This window comes from Pygoscelis adeliae, unplaced genomic scaffold (assembly GCF_000699105.1).
Source record: "Pygoscelis adeliae isolate BGI_AS28 unplaced genomic scaffold, ASM69910v1 Scaffold36, whole genome shotgun sequence".
In the NCBI taxonomy this organism is placed as follows: Eukaryota; Metazoa; Chordata; class Aves; order Sphenisciformes; family Spheniscidae; genus Pygoscelis; species Pygoscelis adeliae.
The window spans coordinates 4,567,084-4,582,123 of record NW_008824934.1 but is presented as its reverse complement, the minus strand read 5'-3'; the positions used below and the strand labels follow the sequence as shown (position 1 = coordinate 4,582,123).

Here is a 15,040-nt window from a genome sequence, read left to right as displayed (position 1 = left end):
TTTTCTTTGGTGGGAATAATTTATTAGAGAACTGTTTGATATGTTTCTGTCAATATTTATATCCTCCAGACTAACTCCACAGAGAAGTAATTTGCATACCAAAATTCCTCCGCCCTCCTCCTACAGATAAGGCTGCCAGATGCTAGAAGCATACAAACATCCGGCTATTACAACTTATTTATCATGGTCAAGGCTAATACATAGAAGACTCACATCCAGGAAATGTCATTATTTTGTATATTCCAAAATTGCAAATGAACTTTATTTTTTATCTGGTTTAATTGTATTCTGCTTTATGGGCCTGAAAAGCTATGTGTGATTTTTTGCAAGTGTACTAGTTAGTGTAATGGAAGATACTACCTCTGCTTAAGAACCCATGGAAGACTGTGCAATGCTGAACTCCAGTCTCCGTGTTGAGGAACTGTAATGGTTCTGCTCTTGGAATAGGTCTGAGTTATGATTCTAAGGCTTTTTGCTTAGTGCTGATTTTTTTCCCCTGCTGTATTGCTGAGGCAGACAGCTGGCCAAAACAGTTAGAACAGACATTCTGAAGTACATCTAAAGAAATTTTGCTTTTAGAGATAAATATAGAGCTATCGGTTATTTGGAAGCTCCTTACCTGAGGGTGCAGCAAGGGTCTCTGGGCTCACCGATGGTCCAGTGATATCAGAGGGAAACTTCCCCTTGTCTTGGAGAACTTTGGCCCTAACCCTCTATCCTGATTCACTCCAAAGAAAGGATTTTGATGTTTTTACAATTCATAGTTTGCTATTTTTTGCCAAGACAACTCTACGTTATCCTTTGTTGTAATTTAGGCTGTGATTAGACCATATGACTAGCCAAATGCTTGTACCAATAGAGGTGATGATAGTGAAGGATGAGTAGCCAGGTGCAACTCCATGCATTTCTGTCCACCATGTGACTGGACAAAACTTGTTTGGGTAAAAGTGAAAAGCAAACAAACATCAGCTCAGCTTGACATAATCAGTACAACCTATGCTTATCCCCTGAACACTCTGAAATATTTCTTTATCCCCACTAATCTCTCAGATATTCCATTTTAAAACCCTTATAAAAGCTTGTAATCGTGGTCATAGAAGAGAAATACTCCTTTTTATGAGCCATAAGATTCTGCATTTGGCTAACAAGCCTGTAGTGGTATTCCCTCAGAAAGTGGGATCTTGACTAAAAAAGGTGAGTCCTTTCTAGCTTTCCTTATACCCTTAAAAGAAGCAGATGAAATGTATCTTTTATGCAAAATATGCATTACAGGAAAGAGCGAGAAACTTTAATGTGAATTAGTCAATAGGGTAAACAAGCATCTAGCTGTGTGGAATGAGAGTAAACAACAGGAGTCATAAGAGTGACCAGACTGGATTCTTAAGAGAATAGGTCTCATTGTTAACTTCAGTGGAAGTCAGCAAGTACAACTGATTGAATTATGTGGTTTAAAATTTAAATAAATAAATAAATAAATAAATAAAAAGTTGTTAGGGTAAGAAAATCATGAAATCCATGTAAGTTATAACATGGAACTCTCGGCTTAACTCAGCAGGCCTGGAACTTGTGATCATAGTATGCATCTTTCCAATACTGACTCAAATTATTTGACTAAGCTGAGGGATAATTGCTCTTCCATCACTGTAAGCTGCAGGATGCTTAACTGAGCCCCTCCCAACTTCTTACTCCATCCAGACCTGTGGGGGTACACTAACTGGAATGTTTTTTTTTAAAAAAAAACAACATAAATTAAAGCAAAAATTAAGGCTACTCTTATATTCTGAGAAGGAATATCTAAGCTGGGGTTTAATGAGTTTTACTAATCCATCCTAAAATTAATAGGTTTTAAGTTCTGAATGTCTCCATATAAACATACTTTTAAATATGACAAGTGGAAGTTCAAAGACACTTCTTCTTTATTAATTTTTAATTCTCTTTGTGGTGGATTTAAACACCCCACTGATATTATCATCTGAGTAGATCATGGAATATCCAGATTTCCCCTCATAAAAGCTGACTGTCAAAATATCAATTACCTTCTGCCAAATCACTTAGGAGCTCCCAATATACGTGGTTTTCTTCCCATGATATCAAGACTTTCAGACCAGCAACCAACCACCTAAGGAGAGACTGGAGAGGAGGTAGGAGTCCTGTGAAGAGGGGTTCTTGGACTTTGGGGTCAGTTGGTTGGTTGGTTTAGTGGAATTTTTTTTTTATCAAATCGTGTTGGACAAAGTTGAATCGGAGGGCAGGGATGAGAGTTCTGAAAAAGCATCTTTGTTAATTATTTTACAGGTCAGCTTCTAGGAAACATCTGGATTTATGCATGCTGCTGTTATAACGGATCTTTCTTCCTCCAAAGAATCAGCTGATCCTCACTGCCCTGTGCCATTGTGCATATCAGGAAAGATAAAATAACTTTTAAAAAGGCAGCAGTCCCCATAAATGAGTTAAAGGATCAGCTGGTCTTTGGAAGCCCTGTGTTGTTTACCCCATGTATCACTTGCTCCAATGTCCTCCTCCTCCGGAACTGCTCTTCCCTTAAAAAGATTAGTGATACCAATTTGTAGGGGTAATGGCAGTGATTCAGCAAGAATGAGCAAATTGGCTTTCTGGTAACAGAGAGTAAAGTTCTAGAAATACCCACATAAATTATTAAAAATCCAAACCTTATCCTTGCTCACACCATCATCAAAAATGCTGTGGGTTCTGTTTGGATGAAGAACCCAGCATCCCTCTGTACCTTCTCTTAGCTCAGCTGAATCTCTCCAGAGATCTTATTTTCCCATCATCAATTTATAATGTGATCTTATTCCCTCACATCGATTCATAAACCTGAGGCTGATCCATCCTAGCCTTCCAACCAAAAACGTTTGCCTTTGACAATAGCATTCTCTTCCTAACATTCCTCCTCTTTTTGGCTTTCTTTCTAGAATTGTCAAGTTTGAAGAAGCTTATGACAGCTAGGGACTTGAATTATTTCACCTCTGTACGTACTAGTGAACCACTAGCTCTGAAAAGAAATTACAGCTCCATGTAATGAATTCTTTTAAAAAACATTGTTAGAAAGGATTCAGGGAACATTTTATCTAGAGATTTTTTCCTAAGTTAGTTTACAAGCTTTCAGTGCAAGTGTATTACAGGCATTAGCCTACTGTTCAGTTTTTGTCAAAATCCATATCACGTTGGTTTAGTAGGATTTCAGTTCAGACTCTTGAAACAATCAGCTTCTCTAATGTTGAGGGCCTTATGGACTTAATTCTTCTGCCTCCCTAGTTCCTTGTGTGTCTTAGAAGTTTTGTCAGGACTGAGGAATTAGTCAGAAGGAATGGTAAATAATGACTGGCGTAAAAGTGAGGTAAATGTACTAAAGAGAACATAAGATGAGTCAATCAGTTTAACAAAATGTAGTCACTCCATTCCTGTTTACATGTGGTATTTTTTCACTGTTCTCTCTTCCAATATGAAAAAGCAGGCTAACAGATTGAGACAAGATTTGGCTTCTAATTAAAGATTGGTGAGAAAAAAGAAGGGCAATGAGTACAAATGACAAAATCTAATGTACTAAAATGACTAAGCAATTGAAAGAAATACCACGTTCTTGATGTTGCATCCCTTTGTCTGAATTCCAGGTAGCACCTACCTGCACTTTGAAAACACTGTACTTCTGCTTACAAAGACAATTATTTTTACACATATTGAATCTAGAAAGGGATGTCATCTAGAATTTAGAATTACTCAGTAAGACATTTGTTATATCTTTATTCATGATACTGATTTGTTGTGAGACCCTGGGAAAGCAGTAAGACATCCAAATGTAGCTTTTCGCACAAGGCTGGACACAGACTGTTTTCTATCAAGGCTGGAAGTTAAACAGAAACCTGGTCCCTTTGAGCTTAGTCCATGGCAAAACTCCACTTACAAGGCAACAGTATCAGCCTCTAAATACTTAATAGCATATAGAAGGACAGTGTGAAATCGCAGAACCACTGGGACACATTTCAAATGGAAAATGTGAACTCAAGGGAAGAATGAAATCAAGAAGCACAAAAATTTAGCTCTTGATTTATCCAAATCTGACAGCAGTACTTCATGTAACAAGAAACAGATCAGCTTGGCAAAAAGTTTTCCTTTTTTAAAGGAGGTTTAGTTTTAATCTGTGATTGTGATAAATTGTCCATGGTCAAGAACCTTGCACTGATGTAAAAAAATGGTATTACTTGACACCCTAGTAACACAGACTTTCCATTGTGTAACAGTGCTGTTCTATGTTCCCAGTTTTTTCACATCTGCTTACCAATGTACTCTATATAATTTAGATGGGGTTTTTTAAGTTGAAAACACAGAGTTGTTAGCCCAAATGGCTTTCAGACATGCCTTGAGCATACTTTTAATGTCCAGCTCCTTTTCATTTCGAAAGTTCTTGCAGTTTAGCAACTTCATTCGCACGAACAGACTTCCAAGTTTGCTAGGAACTTGGCTGCAAAGGCTCTATGAACAAATTTAGAGTTCTGCCAATATATATAGGTGCAACATCAAGACCTAAGCATTCAGACACTCTACCTGAGCCTCTTCATAGATCCGTGTAACACTGTTCTGCAAAAATGGACCTGTCTTATGCAGGTGATGCGTATAGAGAGTGCATCAACTTGTTTTGGAGGTAAAAGTTGCTTTTTCACTACTGTTTATTTCTTCAAGACAGGGCAAGTAAGAAAAAGTAGGTTTCTATGACTCTCATTGAAAGTATGAGTAAATCTACACTAACTACAATCCAAAGGCTGGGTTTTGGTTACTATAGGCCTTCCTAACCTACCTTTACTTTAGCTAGCCTAAATATGAACAACAGGTTTAGTTTTAAGCTGGCCTATTACAGTTAGGCACTATTGTGGTTAAATATTCAGAAAACGCATCTTTTGAGCTGTGGTCCTAGGAACAGGTCATTCAGGGATGATCTAAATTTAAACCTATTAATTCAGAATAGATTCGTAAAACTGTATTAAAGCCGTCTTCCTTTACACTTCTGTTAAGAAGTACAAACCCAGAAATTTAAACAGGCAAGCGGAAGCCGAAACTGAATGAGTTACCACTGAGATGTACCACATGACTACCTTCTTGCTCTTGTTGCAAACTGGAATAAAACGTAGTTCAAAGTGCCATGAAAATGGCTTCACCCAAGTTTTTGGGTTTTTTTGCAATTTATACTTTGTTGTGAGTGTCTGTATAGGAAACAAATAGTTCAGTACTGTGCAACTATTCAAAATGCAGAATTAATTCTGCAACTAAGTGATAGCATTAGCAACTAATGCAATTTTACAAAATTAACAGGCCTGCTTATTGAATGGTCCAGTGCACTGGGTAAGGACTTCTGAGTAGAAACATGGAAGGGATTCACTTTGGGACAACTTTCAACTTACAATTTGGAACAACTGCTGTGATGTGACAGATCCTCGTTACCATCAACAGAGGTATGTAATGTGTCTGTTTGCGCCTGTAGACATTTGCTGAAAGCAGTCTGGATAATCAAACCTACGTGAAGGTGTAGTTTAGGAGGTTTCACTACGAGAGATGAACTTTTTGAACAAAAGCACATGTTGGTTTTTGTAAAGGCGAACGTTTGGAAAAACCTCTTGCCAAAAAAAAGCGCAATGGTTACTATACAACAATCGGATGAAATCCCAGAATACTGATTTTTTGCCACTTTTCAGAGTGGAACTGCAATTAAAAGGGACAAACCTCAGCTCTTCTCAGTGTTCTATATAGTAAGTATAGAATTTACAGCTGTTTGACTTTTTGGTTGAATTAGGTGAATTTTAAAATAACTTGCATATATTTTTCACCATATTTATTACAGGCAAGATGCAGTAACTTCAGTGTTACTACAAGTCTGCTTTTGCTTCTTGCTTTTGTACATTTGCACAATGTAGTAACTACTGGTTTTCACTGCTTCAAGGTAAATCTAAAGTAACATAGTAAAGAAGTAAAATAGTTCATACTTTCATGAAATGTGAAGAGCAGGTTAGAAAAATTTTAAATATCTAGAACTGTCTTTTTACTCCCACTCCAAATCTGGTAGCAACTTTGCATGTAAATCAATGAATCGAAATTACGACGAATGAAAAAAAAACACTTCCAATACATTTTAGAATATTATTCAAGCTGGAAATGGATACATGAAATCAATAATCACAAGATTATTCCATTCCTACTGGCCTCAAAGGACCTGCAAGTGTTTTAAATTAATAATTAATTTTGTTTTTAATCTGAACAGGTTAGCTGTGTAATATTGCTGACTTTCCTATTTTAAATGTCTGTGGTGATTTATGCATAAAGAGACTGAACTCATGAATCAAAACATCAAATTTACTTTGATGAACTTCATATCCTTTCATTTTTAACACTGCTTCTTGTTTCCATACCAGAAAGTTGTTATATTTGTTACCAGTCCAGACACTGAGTCATTCTTGTTTAAACCAGACACTAGGCGCTCTGTGTAATTTCTCTCTCCCCTTCAGAGTTTTTGGACTGAGAGGAATATTGTAATGCCAGGTGCCTCCCCTAGCTCCATTTCTAAAGGTATTACTGTAAAAACACACAGAGGTGCTAAATGCTGCCAAGCGGCAATGGAAATTCTCTGAGCTCTGGTTATTTCAGATGCAGCTAAGTTAGGGAATACCACCTGATTCTGACAATATGTGCAGACTTACGGTTTCTGGTTAGAATGCTTCATCTTCTTCTCTCCAAAAACCTCTCTCCTGACTCTTTATGATGATGCAGAGATAGTCATATGGCCTATTTCATATGAGCTAACCTGGCACTTAAAGGTAAGGTTTAAAGCTCAAGTTTATCTCTAAATTTTATTTTCTTTTTTTCTGAAAACTTTTGTGGAACTTTGAACAGAGCTGAAATTCAAGGATTTAGATATTGTTCATATTTTGTGTTAAAAAAACCTGTGTGTGATACAGGTTTTAAATGTGGGTGGCACCAGAAACTCGATTGCTCTTCGTTTTGCAAATAAATAACCCCTGAACACACTCTTATCATATGGCCACTTTGAACAATGCCTGTTTCAAAAACATCTGTTTGATTCCAAAGCAGAAAGTTGAATTTATTTTCAAAGGGAATCAGCTTCCTAACTCACTTCTATTGGTTGTGTAATATAACTTGGCTACCTCTGTATAGATGCTTAGACTCACACGCTTCCATTGCAGTGGTGCTTTAGAAACTATAGATGTAAAGAAGTTTGGGAATCTTCCAAATTTGTCATTTTTCAGTAATTCTAGTTTTTACCACTAGATGGCTTCCCAGGATAGTGGATATAGATCCAGACCTCCTGAATTAATATGTGGGCTTGGATTCATTTTGGCACATTCTTAATGATATATACAGTCATAAAAACGACATTCTTTCCAGCTCAACTGTGAAGACAGCAATGGGAGGTTTGACATCCCTGAACATCTTTTGACATCCTCAAAGCTTTGCGTATTAGGTTATTTCTGATTGCTGCCACAGCTCCTAACTGTGCATGAACAGCTCTCAGTTCAAATGTGCAGTTAGATCCTCCTCAGAAATGCTTAATCAGTGCAACTGAAAACATAACTTACCTGCCTAATGCTTAACAGTGCAAACAACCAAGTTGGGGGACCCAGTTACAATACACTTTGCCCTTTCTCCTGTTACAACATAGTTTAAAGTGCTATGGAGACCTTCTTGTGTTGCAACTATGCCCTCGTAACTGGACAAAAAAGTCTTGGAAAAGGAGAGAAAAAAACCCCACCCTTTGTTGTGGGAAAGTGAGTCTCCCTCCTTCATTCAGAGCCTGCCTTTTTTATTGCCCTGCTACTAAATCACCAGTTTTCAGCAATGCAAGCATCTTCCAGCTTGGAAAATCCATGAGTTGTCACGTTGTCCATAAAAACATTGGCCCAATGGTAATAGATTTTGATGATTATCAGCCTCGGGTGGATTCAGCCTGGCAATCTAGGGCTGAAAGAAGTTTTCCCGTCCGCACCAGCTTATCTTGGGCGAGCAGTTCTCTGCCAGAGCTCTGTGAGGCAGAGATGGCTCCCTTGAACTCAGCCTTAACCCTGACTGTTCCTGGAACTGCTTTTTCCTGGGCTCAAGTCAGACCACAGCACCTTCTTTCTGGTGTGGGTACGTTAGGGAGGAGGCAGGGGTTGCCTGGCTCGGTTGCAGTGTACTTCAGTTACAGCTGGGAGCCCAACGTGGCATGCAGCAAGCCCCGACTTGCACGCTGCGGCTCAGAAGCGAGCGTCCGCCTCAGCCTGCCTGCATGTGTGAGTTTATGTGCGGTGGCTCCAAGATAGCTCTGGGGGAGGGGAGAGCAAAGCCAGCCACTCACAGAAACAGTAGTGAAATCTCCCCGACACTTTAACTGTCAATCAGGCTTAATGGGGTATAAAAACTCCCCAGCGCCACGGCCGTGATAGGCAGAGAGAGCAATAGGGAGAAATGAGTGAGAGCCAGAGCTGAAATAGGGTACGGCATAATTCCTGCTCTGTGATCACAGATACTCCAAGTGAAAAAAACAGGAGAGGGGGCAGAGAGAGGCGGTTATCAGCTCAACCTTTGCAACCGGCTCAGGACAGAACGTCTATAGATATTTATAGATATTAAAACAAAACCAACAACCTTTCCCTGAATAGAGCCTTTCTTAAAAAGAAGGTCCTGGCAATTCTGTCTTATTTAAGCAATTTCCTGAGTCTAAGAATAGAAATGAGCTGCCTGGAAGGCACTGCAGGCTGAAATTTGGAGACATAGGCTGCTTTCTTCTATTTTTCCAAGTATAAAAACCTTCCATTTGGATACTGGATTTTTATGTCGGTCTTTGAAGCGGAGGGATGTATGGTTACTTTTAATTTTACTTTTTTCTCTCTTTTAATTTAAAAAAACTGTCTTCCAGTTAAAAAGCAAGGAAACCGTTTTACCTGCATGTGACAATCCCAGAGGACACCGATCAAGAAACAGGGGAGTGACTTGGTCTTCTGCACTACTTTACTCCTACCCCAATTTTTTTAGGGGGAGAGAAGGATTTTTCCAGTCCAAGAATCTCTTGCCCCCAAGTTTTGGAAGGGGGTTGAAGACTTGTCACCCATCTGGGGGTGCATGAAGGGTATTGGTTTTCTTTCTCCGTTAGCTTGGTTTTGTGAAGGGTTGGAAGAGAATTTTGCCTTCCTGACTTGCCTGGAACGAGAGGATGATTTGGAAGTGGCTGGGCGCTTTGCTGCTTTTCCCCGTGCAGATGGTTTATTTGGTGGTGAAAGCTGCCGTGTGCATGGTGCTGCCGCCCAAGCTCCGAGACCTCTCCGGGGAGAATGTGCTCATCACCGGAGGGGGCAGAGGCATCGGCCGCCATCTGGCCCGGGAGTTTGCTAAACGAGGAGCCAGAAAGGTGAGCGTCGGCACGAAGGGGAGGGGGGGGGAGGACGCTCCCACCTGCAGCTCTCCTGGGGAGTCCCCCGACTCGGAGACTTAAAAGCCTTTTCCCTCACCTGTAGGTGGGATTGATGGGATCACTTCGAAAAGGGGAGAGGGGAGAAGGGGCACTCATTTTGCAAAACCCTGGTGTGCTGAGCCATTACGTTGACCTACATTTCAGAAGTTGCCCACTCCTCCTTTCCTGCATCCTGTCTCTCCCCATCTCATCCCAGAAAATGTGAAGGTGAGAAAGGGGCCCCCTCGTGAATTCTCCTCTGCTGACAAAGGAGAGGTTTTCACTCCAGCCGAGGTTTCCTGTGGCAGGGAGAGGAGAGCTATGTGATTCCCACGCGTGAAGCTAGTGCTCACTTGCACTGCTGTTTACTAGCCTGCTTCCTGGCAATCCTGGTTGCTGGGACTGTGTACGAACGGAGAGGGGGGCAGCTGGCTGCCGGCTCCAGCCTTTCAGGCTGAGCACATCTTTAGCTCTCCTTAGGCACAGCCAGACTGCTGCTGCCACGCGTGTCACCCCAGAAGAGAGGCGCTTGACTCGGAAAGGGGCAAATGGTGTGTGCAGGAGGGCTCTGGCTCTCGGTCCTAATAATGCATTCTCTCGGGAAGGTGGGGAGAAGAGTTCAGTTTCACCCCGATGGTTTTCTATTTGTGAAATTAATTTCTTGTGCTTCCTGAAGTCCCTTGTATTTTGCTTTTTGCCAGCCCAGAGCTGTTCAAAGGGAAGATGACTGAGACCCCAGCAAGGAAGAAAAGCACAACTTGAGTAGGAGCTGTGAGACTGTTTGAACGTTTCCTTTAGGAAAGAGGGAAGGGGAGAGAGGCTGAGAGAGGTCTGTCTGCACAACAGCCTAGAAATGCCAGTGGTGTGTCCATTCTCTAGCTCAGGAACTGGTGGTTTACCTTGAAACTTTGTGTTTTCATAAGTACAGGTGTCTCCATATGTGTGAATCAATCAGGAATACAAATATATACAGAATACACACACCCTGAAATGAGGCTTAAGATTTAAAGTTCCATCTCCCCCTTTGTGGGTAATGAAAGGGAGGAATTGTGAAATTAGACGGCTACATAAATACTTCTCGGTGTGAGAGAGGATGAATGAGAGTAAATAGAGAATAAAGAAGAAGAAAAATACAGAACGAGAGAATATTTAAAGAAAAATTTGTGTTTAGTTTGGAATAGTGTTTTGCCACTTCCTTACACATGCTCTGCAGTTTTCTATGTGTGGTATAGAGCTATTCCGGCATACAACTTTGAGGTGTAAAATATGTCAGCATTGAACTTTGATGTTTGTATATGCTTGTGTTTAAACATCATGTTGAGATTTACAAATTCTTGGAGACAGAGCAAACAAGTTGACTGACCTTTGGACCCAAGCAATTTGCTGAAAGTGTATTTATATTATCTGTTAGAACACCAGGCTTCATTATTTATTTATTTAGTCCGGCCGGTTGCTATGCTAAGCTCTGGTATTAAAGTACCACCATTTCTACAGCTAATTCAAGGGCTGCTTAGCTGCAGTTCAGCTAGAAGCTGAACAATGGCAGTCAGTCCTAATGAACCAGGTGACATTGGCCAAAAGGAGAGGGAGCTATTTAACATACAGAGCTGAGGATGAAATTACTGTAAAGAGATACAGACTGTAGTTAATTTGTATGTCTTATCTATAAAATCTCTATGTATCTTAGAAGGAAAGAAAAACTGAGAATAATTGTTGGGAACCTTTGTACTTGTCTCATATGATGTTGTGAAATGCTGTGTGGTTGCTAGTTATTGTTTAGAACTTTGGGGTATTTTACCTCATGGGGTTTTTTTCATGTCTGTCATCAAGGTGTTTCAGTTTTTGCTTTTACTGAATTTGAACTAGATTCTTCTTTCAGTTATATCATGGCTATCCAGTAAGTCAAATATGGCACTCAGCAAGTTTTGATCCTCTCTGGTAGTGGCACTGCCTTTCTGCCTTTGGTAGTGGCACATTTTCCATGCAACACTGAAGTAGACTTATCCTTTTCTGCCTTAACATTTTTAATGACAGTTTTACCTAGATGTGGTAGTTTCCACTCCCTTTGCTCTGAGATTTCATTTCTTTCCTGACTTCTGTGCTCAACCCTAACTTTGTGAATTTAATGCAGTTTTCATGTAGAATGCAAGACCTCTGTTTGGCACTACTCTTCGATTTTATGCTTTGCCTTAGACAGTCAAAAAGAAATGAAAAAGACTTGAAGTGGCTAGCAAGTAATCTTTCAATAAGGCTTGTGAAAATTAACTATTCTATTTTTCAGTTGTCTTCTTATGCAGTTAACTGTTTTATATGCAAAGCTTGAATTATTGATCATAATTAATAATTTATAACAGATTCTGATTATCAGATGGTGTAGTCACAGTATTCCAAGTTTAGAAAAACCTTCCACCAAAGGCGTGAAATTCTGAGGCCAAGCACAGTGTTACATAGAGGTGAACGGAAACAGTAACACAGATTCAGATTCCAATAGTGGGTGTGCAGTGTATCTTGGAAAAGTCATCACAGCGCTTGCGCACACAGACATAGTGGCGGAGTTTTGGAGGTAGGCGGCGATATATAACCATATTTTTGAGATTAGAATCTTCTGAAAGATAGGTTAGTTGAAACTGTTAGCATATGAAATTTCCTCTGATAATTAGACTGGATTGGATTTCATCTTACACTCTATCTTTATTTTCAGAGGCTGGTTTTGTTAATCACAAATGAGACGTATCTGAGCAGTTTTCACCTAAGATGACAAGTGTTGTATCTCACTAAGATTACGAATTGTCACGTCTGCAACTTTTTTACTGTAGAATTTGATCTTGCATTTAAAGCTATGAAGATGGCAAGAAATAAATCAAAAAAGGGCTTATGCAAATGGAAATAGAGTGTCTTCTGCTTAATAGATGAGTACGGAGACTGAAATTCTCAATCCAACAGAATGGAATTCTCTTTGGCATGATCATGTAAATCCATCCTGATTCCCATTCTCTACCCCCATTCTTTTAAGTCCATTGCTCTGCCATTGTGCCTCAAGTATGACTTGGACAGATAAATGTCTAGGAGACACTTCCTTCTAAGGTGATGTTTCTTTTCTCATGGTTGTTTGTTGGCCTTCTGATGAAATGGCCAATAAGGGGACAAAGCTGTGTCAGTTGTATTTCCAGTTACAGAAGTGTGTATCTTCTAGTTTTTTCAATTAAGACTACCAGCAAATTTTAGGCAAAGAGAGACTTTATAATCATTAGATCATCCCTGTTCAGGTGTGTACTAAGAGGTCAAAGGATCCATACTCCATTTTTACTTTTGGGTAGAAGTTTTCAAAAACTACTTGGTCATGGGAGGCATTGTGTATTTAAATGCTTCCTGTAGCACTTCTGGAAAAAAACAAAAGCATATAAATTTGCTGTATGCAGAGAAAGAGTGGTTTACAGATGATACGGGACATGTTAGTGTTATTATGAGGGATGAATAGCATTGAATTTTCTCCGGAAGTACTCAAGTATTGTAATTCAACTTTCATGCTGTTCCCCAGAGATGTGTCCAGATTCAGAAGTGCCGGCTGAGGGGTTACTTTGCTGCTGCTGAATTGCTGGAGAAACATACTTTGTTGCTTTTGCTTCCTTTTTGGTTGCTTGCAAAATTCAAAATTTTCACTATTGTTGGCTTTAACTCTTGAGAATTTTGACTACACCTTAGAAGTAGTTGACCAATGGAGCATCGCCTCTGCCTCAGTCTCACACATTGGTAGCTTTGTTAAGGCTCTTAGCTTTTGATATTCTGTGGTTAGCCAAAATGGCAGAGTACATCTGTGTTAATGAAAAGGGGGAAGGAGATATTTTTAGGAGTTTATGATTTAATGCCTATGAAATAAAAATCCACTTCCAAAGCCTAATGGTGTTTTGCGAAGAATATATTGTATAATCAAGTTAATATTGGGAAGACTGGCCCCTTTGAACAATATTTCTTGTGTGGAAGAACAGCCCTCTACAGATGTGAGTAGTCGGGGGGATGTAGCGGCTGAATGGGTTCATTCACTGGTGGTTAGAGTTGGAAAATGCTTCTGGTTTCCTCTAAGCCATTTGCTTTTCCTACAGCATTTTCTATTATAGTGCCCTTGCCAGAGAGTTGTCAGCCCTGACTTTGATCATCTCCAGTGATGAAGTTTTGATTCGTGTGTCTTTTGTATGTCATTTGTATGTCTTGCTCTTTGTTAGGTTTTCTTTTAGGGCATTTCCTTGATGTCTAAAAATTTTCGTTGTGATTTTAACTTACTTTGTTCACAGATTATTTAATCCGAGGTCTGACTGAACAGGAAAGAGATGCTTGGTTCTTAGGCATTCTGGATTATTAAATGTCACCAAAGCCTAACAAAAGTAACTGAAACAGATACAATTATATGATAGAAACAGATTCCCCAACTCTAGTATGTATTTTAGTATTCAAGGTTATCTGACAGTGACTTTGGAAGAGTTTCTTAGCCTTTCCTGTTGGGAGACTGGTCAAAAGCCATTGATTTTCATTAGGTTTTTTATTTACACTGAGGGCAGTATGGATCTTCAGTAGCATATCTATAAGGGATCTTATACAGCAGTGCTTTTCTATTGCTCCTTTGTGATAATTTCTGTGATCTCAGTTTCTTAAAAGTATGCCTATTTTGTCCTCCTATTTTGCTTTCCCCCACCCCCTCCAGCTGTGATAAGTTTGCCTTTTTGGTAACTGTAGCTATTGATGAATGAACAAGAGGGCTTCTAGGGAATCAGGGGTGTTTTGGCATGAAAGATGTCTCCAAAATACCAAATGGGTTAGGAGCAGCCCTGGCCTTGTGTTAGTGTGCCAGTACTGCAGAGAAGCGTTGAAGAATTCCTATTAACCTTGTTGAGAGTTCTTCACATTGATCCCTGTGCAAGCAATGACCTCATAAACACACTGAAAGATCTCTCCTTTCACTGATTTGTCCTCTGGACATTCACTTCCTGTATTGCAGGAGACTATGGGACTCGAAGGGTTTGCATGCTTGTGCAGCGGATGAGGTAAGCAGTCTGGAATATCAGGACAGACAAGAGCCCTTACTAGATGGCAAGGAGCTAGTATCACCAACAAAAACAAGAAACGGAAACTTTGCTCTTGCATGGAATGTACTGCTTGATAGCCATGACCTCGCTCTGTCAGCACTGGAGTCTAGACAATTATGTCTGCAAGTCTCAAGGTACTTTTAACAGAACAGGATGGCAACGTGATGGGCAGCTGTAGAATGCCACAAATGCAATAATACAGTGATTATTTCAGGATAGTGAACAAAGATCCTGAAGGCACTACTTGAAAACTCTTGCTTTGAAAACTGATCAGAGATTTTTTTTGTTGTTGTTTTGGTTTATATTTTGCTTATATCACGCCTGATTTTGTTCAGGCTACAATAAAAAAAACCCTGAAATCTCAGCTGTTCTTTCAGTCATCTCTTTCACAACGTTTTCAAAGTCAGACCTCAAATCTGCCTTCACTTAGGAAGATACCTTGTCATTTGAGTGTGCTATCCTCTTTCAGTTCAATTGCAATTGGGATGGTAATAAGAAGTCAATGGAGGAA

General features: G+C 39.7%; 1 protein-coding gene across 1 annotated transcript in view; it reads left to right on the top strand.

The window, feature by feature from the left end:
- Positions 1-8,821: 8,821 nt before the first annotated feature.
- The window catches only part of DHRS3 (dehydrogenase/reductase (SDR family) member 3), a 28,179-nt gene continuing 21,960 nt past the window's right edge, over positions 8,822-15,040 (top strand). Inside the window, exon 1 of the mRNA XM_009325228.1 lies at positions 8,822-9,409. Coding sequence (XP_009323503.1) covers positions 9,215-9,409 — 195 coding nt within the window. The 5' untranslated portion in view covers positions 8,822-9,214. The remainder of the gene's footprint in view (positions 9,410-15,040) is intronic.